General features: G+C 54.2%; 1 protein-coding gene across 2 annotated transcripts in view; it reads right to left on the reverse strand.

Annotated features, from left to right (window-relative positions):
* PAX7 (paired box 7) overlaps positions 1-11,822 on the reverse strand; it is a 102,033-nt gene that overhangs the window by 86,837 nt on the left and 3,374 nt on the right. Inside the window, exons 3-4 of one of the 2 annotated variants that reach the window (XM_003783851.1) lie at positions 11,585-11,714; positions 10,579-10,713 (exon numbers count right to left, since the gene is read on the reverse strand). In XM_003783851.1, coding sequence (XP_003783899.1) covers positions 10,579-10,713; positions 11,585-11,714 — 265 coding nt within the window. The remainder of the gene's footprint in view (positions 1-10,578; positions 10,714-11,584; positions 11,715-11,822) is intronic. The other variant, XM_012801511.1, reaches the window with a different exon arrangement.

The raw sequence follows: 11,822 nt of genomic DNA on the forward strand, positions 1-11,822 counted from the left end.
GGCGCGGGCGGGCCGCTCCCCCCGCACCGCGCCGCCCCCCGGTTTTCTTCTCGGGATAATGGGGGCTCTTTGTGGCCTAATCAGCCTCCTGAGGGGCCAGGAGGCCCGGAGCGCTTCCCCCGCGGCCGTCGGTGGAAATGAAAGCGGGATTAAGTCCCGGCCTCGGCCCACACCATAGTAAAGCGCCACCAGGCATTCGCCCCTTCAAAGCCCCTTTCGGGGGTTTGGTTACTTTATTTCTAAAGTTGTTTGTATTCCTAAAGTGGCCATTGAGGCGCGAGCGGGGACGGCGGGGAGAGGGTGGCGGGGAGGAGGAGCCCTGGGAGCCTCCCCCTCCCGCTCCTGGGGCCCGCGACCAGTTTCCTAAGAGCTTTCCCGGCCCTAATTTCCTCCTGCCCGGGAGGCCCGGAGGGACTCTTAGCCCCACTAATCAGATGGGGGAAACTGAGGCCCAGGCTCAGGAAGTAACTGACGCAAGGCTCCACGCCCGAGGATGCGCACCGGGATTCAAACCCACAGCGCAGCGGAGGGAAAAAGACAGGATCTCTGAGGAGCGGGGACGGAGGCAGAGGCGAAGGGCCGTTTGTAGCTGTAATCTCCTGTGGCGAGCGGCTGAGTGCACCAGCTGAACCTTTGGGCGTCGCTTGTACCGCCATAGAAGGGGAAGTCCCAATCGAACGCAATGCGACCCCTCGGAAGGAGGGAGGTTCAGTTCCATTTATTAAAGAAAGTTCCAGAGTCCTCTTTTCTTAGTTCACTTATAACATCTCCAAAAAACCCCACAAATGCTGGAATTCGGCAATAATTCAGACACCCCACCCCCATCGCCAAAGTGGGAAGGGGCAGGCATTTTGCATTTGGGCAGCTGCGGGCAGTAGGAGGAAGGAGAATGGAGGATGGGACACGGGGGTGGGGGGGTTGTCAAAAAGCAGAAGGAAAGGGTTCCTTCAGCTGCTCACCCTTGGGAATTTCTTTTTTCTCCCAGAATTTTGGACCTTGGGAAGGGTGAACCCGAGCTCAAGAAATCCAGGCGAAAGGGAATACGGTAAGGATGAAGATTGCGGGAGGGGGCCTTACTACCAAGTCAAAGTCGGGGCTTGGGGCTGGAAAGCGCGGTCCCGCGCAGCTCCGCCCACCAGCGGCGTGAATTGCATCTGGTGGTTACAAGAGCGCGGGAAATACGGGCGCTTCTATAGAGGTCCACTGGTAACAAGAGGGCTCCAGAAGCTTCCTTGGAACTCCTCCTGACTCCTGCCAACTCCTGAAGTGTGATTTTCGTGTCTACGCAGCCGGGGAGGACTTTTAAGACAAGTTTCCAGGAAACCAGGGGCCTTGATCCCCAAGTCTCCACGCAAAAGCATAAGCAATGCACCTCCCAAACACACACACACCCCCCACAAAACATCTCTGAATGCTGCCCTCGCTCCATCTCCAGTTCCCTAAAGACCCTCAATTCAAACCGGCAGCCCTGGCTGTCCTTCTCCACCTGTGGCCCGCTCTGAGATTTGACCCTGCAGAAAGGTGGCTGCCTGCTCTGCTGGGGCTGCAGAGTCAGGGTCCCACAGAAAGGTCCCTAGGAAAGTTTAAGGTGGTGTTTTCCAAGCTACTTCTGGCCATCAACATACCCATTTTTCTGTCCCGTGTGTACAGGTGTGTTTTTTGGGGGGAGCTTTTTGATCTTTCGTCTGTTTAGGCATGTCAAAGACTGCAGCCAAGGCCAGAGGTTCAAGAGTCCTGCGGCTGGGCCTTCCTCCCTCCGCCTCTCTCTGGAAGTTTCTGCACAACCCAGGCCCTGGTAGGTCCAAGGCCCGCTACTTCAGAGGTCATATGGGAATCTGCCGATTTCAGCCCCTGCCCCCCAAAACACACACTGCCTACAGTTGTGCTCACACATGAACCTGCACACACAAACAGACAGACACACACACACCAGCCACAACCCCCGACCCCCCCCACACACACATACACAGGCATCTCTGCTAAGAGGCAGGTCCACGAGGAGATCCAGGTAGGCATTGTTTATTTGTGGCCTTGTTTATTTTCTGTCTCCACCACCTGGCTCCGAACTCCATGAGGGGAGGGACCTTTTATTGCCTGAGGTATTCCCAGCATTTAACACAATGCCTGCCACCTAATAGGTGTTCAACAAATTTTTTGCACAGCAAATGAAGAAATTCACACACACTTTTACCCCTCAGAGGAAAATTTCCTTTTTTGGTGGTACAGGGAAAAGACGAGCAGAGTATGTTTGCTTATCTCTGCATATAAATGCTCTAGAAAGGACCCTTTCAACCACCACTTTTTTGGGGTGGGGGGGACGAGGAGGGTAGGGTGAGTTCCCTTGCCTCTGTTTTGGAGAAAGGAGGAGGCAGCAAGGGCCACACAGAGGGCAGGCTCTCAGTGCCCCCCATCTCCTAATTTGGGGCTCTCTGATCCAGGAATCACATGCTCCCTAGAGAACAGTGGAGTCATGAAAAGGCAGGATATGAGGTGGGGGGAGGGGATATAGCTTCTAGAAGCCCAAATACCCCTTTATAGCGCAGTATGCAGAATTCTGTCTATATGAACTTATGAGAATGGCCTGGGCTTTTTTGTTTCGTTAGTTAGTTTGCTTTTTTTGGATTTTATCCTATTCCCAGTGGGGTCCAGGATATCCCCTCCAAAGGATAAGAACCTTATCTTAATCTAATTCTCTGTTTTTTTCGTTGGCGGAAACTGAGGCCCGGAGAGGTTGAGTTGTCCACCATTATATCGCTAGTGAGTTGGGGGTGAAGTGGATACTAGAACCCTAACCAGAGCGCACTGTGGTCATCCCGGATTCTTCCAGCCACGCTCACCTGTGTTAGGAGGGCGATCGGGAGAGTTGGACAATCGGCGGAGGGAATTGAACGCTCAGTCACAGGGAATTGGTGGGGGCGAACTAGGCCCGCAGCAACACAAAGCCTTCAGCTCGCCCTGGGTTGTTACCTCACCCCCTCGTGCCCTCCAGTCTGCAGCGTGTGAAGCCAGGAGTATGGATAGTGGCCTGCGTGCCATCCCGTCCCAAAGACAAGAAGTTAGAAGCCGCAGCTGCTAAACCGGAAGGCGACAAGCTTTACTCTCCGAGCAGTGAAACCCCGGCCGGCCTGTTTGTTTAGCGTGCTCTGAACCAGGGTTCCCCGACTCCCCCGCCCAGCTCCACGTCGGGACACCGCCAGCCGCGCGGGCTGGCCCCTTCCCAGCGCCCGGGGTCGGAGTGCGGAGCCGGGGCCCCCGCCTGGGGGTCGGCCTCCCTCCCGCCCAGCCAGCCCAGCTCGCTCGCCTCTAATTAAGCGGCGGGATCGCAGCGAGCCGCCAGGACGCGTTGTAATATGATGAACTGCCTTTGTGCCAGTGTCACCGAAAGCGCTTCTGATAAGGAGAAGCCGCGGAGGATCAAAAGGGCGGCAGCGGCCCTCCAGCCTCCCGCCTTTCCCTCGCCGCCGCCCGGCTGTGCGCTCTGGCTCTCTCCGCCCGCGCTCTCCCGCGGGCTCTGTGACTAGGTCCCGCTGTCTCTCCTGATCTGCCCGTCCCTGGGGCAGCCTTTCGGTGGCTCTTTGTCTTTCTTCCTGCTGCTGAGCACCTCTCTTGGACCCCTCCGTCCTGAAACTCTATGACAGAGTTGGTGGGTCCTTCTCACTCTGAATTTTCTTGCGCTGTCTCAGCTGACGCTCTCCTCCTCTCAGACTCTTTCTGGTGCCACCTCTTTGGCTCTCTGTCTCTGCTGTCTCTTCCCAGCCCTCCTTTAATGTCCACTGCGGCTCAAGAGCAACGCACCTCCAGGACCCCAGTCACCAAGTCATGGAGAGGTCCATCAGCTGAACCGCAACTCGGGGGTGCGGAGAATTGGGCCAATTCATTGGCAGCCAGCTCCACTGCCCCTTACAACACACCCTCTCTGCTCAGCTGCCCAGCGATGAGCCTGCCACGTGCTCCTGAAGCACCCTGGAATGCCCTCTGAGCCTCTTCGGAGCTGGACTTCAAGCGCACACAACCTCGTCTCACCCCTCTGGAGATTGCTTGCCCCAGACTCTTTTCCTCTCCCCAGGGGATGAAGTTCCAAGTGCAGCCGACCTCCCTCCCTTCTCATCCCCTTCCCCTCACCCCTTCCTTTGGCCCCCACCTCCCCTTTGCCCTCGACCCCTTCTCTTCCTCCTCCGGGCCTCTACCCTTCGCTGGCTGGCTGGTAGTCCCCCCTGCGCGCTCTCTGGACTCATTCCCTGCCTCACTCTCCTCCACCCCACTTTGAAGTTTTGGAGAGATCTATCTACTAATGGCGAAGTTTCCCCCTTAGGTCACCGTTCTGCCTTGATTCGATTTGGGAAGGCGAGTTCCCTCCCTCTCCCTGCCCGACCCCAGCCGGGTGGATAGCTCCAGAGCAGGTCAGAAAGCCTGACCCCATTTCCACCTTTTCCTCTTTCAGCCAGAATTGGGGGAAGGGGCAAAAACTGAGGGGGCATCTCAGTCTTCCAATCACCTCTTATCCTGATACTCAATTGCATTTCCTAATTACGCCATTAGTCTGGAGTGGGAGGGAGAGAAGAGCTACTTTTCTGGAATTCCTGGAATGTGTCTCCCCTTAGGGTCTTCAAGGCCCCAGAGCCTCTAGGGAACCTCCCTTTGGGGTCCCACCTCAATACTGAAATCTTTCCCCTCACCGGGCATTGTCTTTTTTGGGGCTCTTAGTTCTACTAGCCTTAGACTGTGAGCTTCCAGGGCCAGACCCAGGACCTGGTACATTACATGTTTATATCCTCAGGGACCCTTACCCCACCCTACAGAATCAAGCTTCATCAACTTTGTTGATAATGGTATAGAATGATGTCAAAACGCAACTCCAGAAAGAGAACCTGGAAGGAAATCTCATTTGCTCAGCTCTTTCTCACTATATAAAAATATATGTTTTTATAGTATTTATATATAATATAGTGTGTGACAACTATCATTTTCATAAAGACACACTTAAAAAAAAAAAGCCCAAATAATCACCTTACTGCTTTCAAGCTACTGTTCCGTGTGCTTTTAAATCCTTCCATGTAAATTCCACTGAAAATTTGGAAAGCTGTGAAAGGGGAGGGGGGCGGCGGGAGTGGGGGGGGAGGTTAATCCGGGTTTAATGCTGCGATGCAGTCTTAGGACCAGGGTTAGCCCGATTGCGTTATCTCTTCCCAACATTTGAGACGCCCATATTTTACCAAGCCAAATAGCTCCGAGAGCAGCGCAGATGGCTGCCGTGGTCGCGCCTCAGGAAAATGTGTTATTAATATCTAAATAACTTCCCAATACTGTCTGGTAAATCTCCCCTCTACCATTCCAAATGATGAATTCGTTTGAAGTCTTCCCCCAGTCTCATCTTTTCAATGTCTCTCTCTCTCCTCTCTTCTTCTTAGCCAGGCTTATTTCAAACTGGTAAATATCTAATTCCTTTAACCGCTGCGCCGTGCACACTAGTCTTTTAGGTACAAACGCCTTGAAACAGCCGGCATGTGGCGGTGCGTGCCCTGAGGCGAACACAAACCCGCGCGCCCTCGCGGCGGGGGACCCCACCAGGTTTAGACGCGCCTGCGTTCGGGAGAAGGACAGCGCGGGAACCTCAATCTGCAAGCCAAGCCCCTTTCCTCGCGCGCCCCGGGGACCCTCTCCTGGTTCCCCCGCAGAGTCCCATAGGCACTCCACCCCCTAAAACATGGCTCTGCCAGAGGCCCCCAGTTCCCCCCGCAACTCCTTCCAGCCCTGGGACCGCTTCCCCCGCTTGCTGGGGCGGATAATTACCCTCCGCTCGCCTGTTCTCCCTTGTTTAAAGTTTGTTTTCTAAATGTCTTCTATTAGATTATGCTCGTTCATTCCCCCTCCAACCTTATCTCCTTCTGTCTCTTCTCTCCTTGCCCGTCACACTCGATTTAGGCAGGAGTTTATCTGACAAACAGTTTGCCGACTTTGTTTATTTACCGCGGGTTCCGGGGCTGCGTGCGTGCGAGCGCCCGTGTTTGCCTTTGTAATAGTTATCTCCTCATTGTTGTTCTTCGTTAGTCTCAGCTCCCTCCTCCCCCTCTCTCTTCTTCGGTTGGGGGGAATGGAGGGAAGAAAGGGGGAGTCTTGTCAGCCCAGTGTGGGCTCGCCCCCTCGCCGGGAGCCCCCTCCGCCCTGAGTGTCCCCTCTCCGCTCGCCCCATCCCCCACCGCCCGGGCCAGCCGAGCCTCCCGCGCCCCCTCCCTCTCTCCTTCTGGTCTCACTGAATATCCACCACCGAGCGCTGCCTAAAGCCGGGGAATTGCCTGACACCCTCCCATCTTCCTCCGAGCCCCCATTATGCGAAGCTGATCCCACTCTGAACAGCCTCAAATCCCGCCTGGACTCTGTTTGATTAGATTGCCAACCCGGGGTAATCCTTTGATTTGGTGGAGTGTCAATTACCTTTCTCTAAATACACATTTACAGAGGAGGGAACTTGTTGGTTTAAATCAATGCAGATTGTTTCCCGATAAATAGACTATCTTCGTCTCCTCCCTTGCACCCTCTTCCCAGGCCCCTCTCCTTCTCCACCCCCTCCGCGTCCCGGTTCTCCCCGATCCGGTAAACAATGCCCCTTCCAGGTGTGAAGCCGAAAAACGGTGTGGGCTGAGCAGAGCGGTGCCCCCCTTCCCCTATTCATTCGCTCCCCCGGAGCCTAATTAAATTTGGCAGGTCCTTGTACACACAATCAAAACAGCTTCCTCCAGTGTAGCAAACGACCGAAAACCGCATTAGCAGCTATCGCCGCTGCCAAATTAAATTGTTTCCCACCTCCTTTTTACAAGTGTCTAAAACCGACACTTCAGGCTCTCCCCTCCTTTCCCATCCTGCCCCGTCATTTCCCACTCCACACCTGTAAGTTTGTTGCTTTAAAACATAAATATGGAAAAATGCAAAGGAAAAGAAAAAAAACCTCTGGTTCACACACTTCTTCGCCCACCCCATGTCTTTCAGACCCGTGATGTCTGCAGACGCTCCCTAGGGACTCTGCCACACCGCAGGGTTTTCTCCCCCTGGAGGATAACACCATATCCTTCACCTCTTCTCCTTCTTATCTTGTAACTCTTCCCCCCCGCCCCCCCATATTTCATATTAATTGTACCCCACTGGGCTTTCTACCTTAGAGACCAACTGGAACCCCATGTCTGATCTGGTCAGTTTGGGCTTAAATGTGTGCATTGTGAGATGCAGGAGGTTTTGCCCGTTCTCATGGCTTGTCACTGCTTTATCATTGTTTATATTATTGCTTATTTCTTCACACTCACTCCCTTAGCTCCCACAGAGGGATGGTTTGACCCTTTGCGACCCCCTATCAAATTCCCCACAGGAATCTCTCAGGGCTGAATTCTAGGGGAATCTTTTCCTTTCCCTTCTCTCCTCAAATCCTCTCTCCGTTGGGTCCCTGCCTTGTCTCTCCCCTGATCCTTAGAAAAAGAGGTGAAAAGGAGAGCATGTTAAGTGCATGGGGGCATAGGACTGTGCTCTCCACTCTCCAGGTGAGTGGAACATGGCCGGAGCCCCTGTTGGCAGCAGTCTGAGAATTCTCACAACCAACAATCCTAATAACTCAGTCTTAACAAGGATAAGAGCAAAAAAAAAAAAAAAAAACACGAACAGCCTCATGAATATCAGCCCAAGGGGAGCAGGAGTGAGCTGTTCAGAGATGAAAGTGCATAGAAATAAAAGCTCAATTTAATCTGCTTTAAAACCCTTCAACTTAACGTTTGTGCTTCAAACTCTGAGAGTGAGGACTGATTGCGGATAAATAGTTTCTTACCATGCCTGGAAGCTATTACACCCCTCTCCAACACAGTTTCCTATTCAGCAGTCCCAGTTTTCATTACCAGCTCTAATAAGTCTTAACATTATTAAATGCCAAGCGGACGATAGGAAAAAACGGACTCAGGGAGGGATCTCTCTTTAGTGCTTAAAGAGGAGAGCTCTTAAACCCCTTCTTTGGTGGCTCCCCGCCACGAGCAGGGCAACTCCCCCCCACCCAGAGAAAGCATTTTTCAAGAGCAAGAAGCCAAAATAAAGTTGTGGGTGAGCACACTTCCCCCTGTTCTGGCCATAGGGCATCTCTGCTCCTCCAGACCTGGGTAGCTGGGGTAGAGGTTGGTAGGTTTTTCCACCATTAACTTGGCCATGAAACTAGTGTCTGGGTTCCGGGAGAGAGAAGAGGAATGCACTGAGATGCCTGCGGACTGGCTGAGGCACCCAAATTGGAAAATGCTATATTTTGCCCACCGATGGACAGACGACCTTCTCATCTGTCCCAACATACTGCCCCTTCACACCCGTTTACAATCATACAGGACCCTCACACCAAAGCCGGCTTGCACAGATGTACAATCCTCCAGTGCCTTCGGATTCAAAAACCCTATGGGCAGGAGTCATGTGGAACGAAGACTGTGCTTACAGGTCCATCTAGTACACAGTGATAATGCCCAATATGCCCGCTGTCACTCAAAAAACTGCAGGGACATTCTAGACACCAGGCCCACGGCATGAGATCATTTGTTTCTCCCATTCCTCTGCAAACTCAGCACCTGTGTTCTCGGCCTCCCCAATCTGGACAGGCTGCTCTTCAAACCCTTTGAGACTTGGCGCTTCCTCGTTCTGCTTCAGGAAAAACCTCCATGCAGCGAAGCTGCCTGTTAGCTGGTTTTGTGAGCCCAGGCCTGCGCTGGAAGCCCTGAACTCCCTGGTGTCAAGAGGGATCCCCCAAAGCACGTCATCTTTCCATCCTCTTCCTTTCCCTCTTTCTGCGGAAATCTACCTAATTGTGTTTCCTCACCGATAGAATTAGACGTACCTTTGCCATCCACACACATCTAAAAAATCTCTCCAAATAAAACCAAACCACCTTCCGTGTCTCCCGGGGGGGAACTCTCAAAAGGAAATGTCTCATAAGTATTCACCGGGAAAGATTCAGTTCTATGTGTCTCCCTTCGAAAGTCCAACTTGTCTCTTTCCAATAGGAGCTGAAATAAGCCCAGGTGTCCCAGGGCTCTGGGCTGACTTGTCAAGCCAGAGGGCAGCGTGGCAGGGCAGGGTTCCCTCCCTCTGCAGACTGAGGCCCTTTGGCAGGCCCGGCACAGCGGGGTGCCAGGCACAGCTCGACCCCTTTCTTCGCTGCCCTTTTGTCCCTCACGGGACTCCAGCTCCATCCACTCCAGGCCCTGAATGTCAATAGCCCGCCCCTTCCCCAGCTCTGGCCTGTTCTCACACTGGGTTGCAGGGCCCCCAAATCCTTCCCCCTTGGAACAGACTGGTGGGGGCTGGGCGTGGATTCTGAGTTGTCCTTGGAAGAGGGCTTTGTCTGTGAAGTTCATCTTCAAGGTTGAAAGGGACTACTGAGAACTCAAGAGAGACCTGAGCTAGGAGGAGGGGGTCCTGGGAGAAACCTCTGGAAAAAGACTGGGCCCAAATGTGCTCCTTACCAAGCTTCCAGTTTCCAGGGCACTATACCACTTTTTGCAAAGCCATGGTTTTGCGGGTTCCCATCCCACTATTTTTCCACTTCTCTCAGTTGCGGGTGTCTGGGGGCCCCCTTCTTCACCCCACCCCCCAGTCTTTGGGACTTCGTGTCTTTCCCTTCTTTCACTGGTCTAGTTGCCACTTAATACTTACCAAATCCCAAGGAGCATTGCAAGGGGAGGGGTAATGAGGAAGAACTTTCCCTTCCTTTTCTGGAAACTTCCCTCTTCCCCCCCCAAACCAAAAGCAATTCCCTTTTTCCGTGCAGACGCAAAAAAGATAAATGCCTTCCTTCGTTGACCCGGCGAAAAACTGCGCGCTGGGCTCAGAGTCGGGTCCGCACCCACCATATGGAAGCTGGGCTAAGGATGGGGAGAGGGCATGTGGAGTCCGAATCTCTCCCCCACTGGGATCCTAGACCTTGGACAACTGAGAACTTGGCCTCAACCCCCGCCTGCCGGCCGGCGCATACTAAAGAGGACAGCACCCTCGTGCCCCCCACTCCGCCCTGGCGACGTGGGGCTGTCAGACGTAGGCCCTCGCTAATTTTTATTGATTGCAGCGGTCAGTCAGCTGTCAGGATGGGTTTCAAGGGACCGTTTAGGGAGCATGTGCGGGTCTGGTTAACAAATTCATTTAGGGAGCTGCGGGCTGGCTCCTCTTTCCGTGGCCCTCCGCCCCCTTGCCCAAGTTTCCTATAAATAATTGATCAACGCCGGGATGAGGAGCCACGCCAGCTCCAGAAGAAACACACACTCCGGAGCACTCGGGTAGACCAGGTGCAGCGCCTGGGGGACACTGTCCGCCGCACACTACCCCGCAGCCCCGCTTCTCAGGGACGCGCAGCTTTGCCCCGGCGGCGGCTCTGTAGTGCAAAGGAGGCGCGGGGTCCCCACCCACCACAGCCGGGGCACACACCGAGGGGCGCTGTCAGTAACACCAGAGAGGCTCCCCGCTGCCCAGTGGACTGTGGGTCCTTCCTCTAGACTTCTGGCCGCCTGCCTCTGGCGGCAGGAGAGAACCGCTGGCCCACACCTGCAGCGCGCGCGGCCCGGGGCGGTCCCCTACCTTTGTCGCCCAGGATGCCGTCAATGCTGTGTTTGGCTTTCTTCTCACCATCGTCTTCCTTCTTGTCGGCTTCGTCGTCCTCCTCTTTCTTCCCGAACTTGATTCTGAGCACGCGGCTAATCGAACTCACTAAACCTCAGAAATGCAAAGGCAGAAGAGCGAGTATAAGTCGTTGGGTCGGGGCAGCCGGCCAGCGGCGGCCTGGGACCCTGGGGGGGAAGTCGGGAAGCCCCCTGCTTCCTTGGTCTTCCTCCCCCCACACAGGCGTTTTTAAGCATTTACACCTGCTCAAGTTCAGTCACCCAGTTCCTCAGGCCTGACTCACACCTGGGACACCATAGTAAGACCTGGCAGAGATGCCCCCCAGAGCATTCCTATACACATCCTTGCACACGTGTGTGTGTCTTACACCACCACATACTCTAGCTGCCCCAGGGCTCCCCCAGCCCTGCCCCTACCATTGCCACATGCAGGTGTGCACAGGTACACGTGTACACACACACACACACACACCAGGCCACTCTTCCTCTTACAGGCTTGGGGCCTCCAAATGTGGGACCCACTGGGGGCTGGTGGTAGCAACAGAACAGAAATGATGACAGAAATGTGAATGTCCAGGGACTCCGGTAGACATCAACCCTCCTGGGACAGACCCATCTATTTAGGCCATTTCTTGGCGAAAGCTCCAAGGGAACCTGTCTTAGCATCTGAACTTCTAGGTTAACTTTTTTACGCCTTTCTGTCTGCTTGCCTGCCTCCTGCCTTTCTTTCTCTTCCTCCTCCCCCTCTGTCCTAACTTTTTTCTTTTTCTCTCTTCTTTCTATTCCCCTTCTTTCTTTCTGTTTTGAGTTATTCTCCTGCCCTAACTCTCTTTGCCTTCCTGTTCCCTTTCCTCCCAACTTCTTCCCAAGTTCCCTGTCAGCCACCATCCCCTCCCCTTCCTCTTCCACCTCCAGCCCCCTGGCCGGGCTCCTGGCAGTCCCTGCCAGCCCAGTTGCCTTCTCACCTGAGGGCACGGTGCTGCGGTCACAGTGCCCATCCTTCAGCAGCCGGTCCCGGATCTCCCAGCTGAACATGCCTGGGTTTTCCCTCTTGTATTCCTCGATCTTTTTCTCCACATCCGGAGTCGCCACCTGCTTCAGAGGTGGAGGTGGGAGAGCAGGAGTGGAAAGATGGGGTGGGAGGAAGGAGATACTTTTAATATCAACCTCCCAAGAGCCCCAGGCCAGGCTGGTGGCTCAGGT

This window comes from Otolemur garnettii, unplaced genomic scaffold (assembly GCF_000181295.1).
Source record: "Otolemur garnettii isolate 467f Iridium unplaced genomic scaffold, OtoGar3 scaffold00009, whole genome shotgun sequence".
Taxonomy (NCBI): domain Eukaryota; kingdom Metazoa; phylum Chordata; class Mammalia; order Primates; family Galagidae; genus Otolemur; species Otolemur garnettii.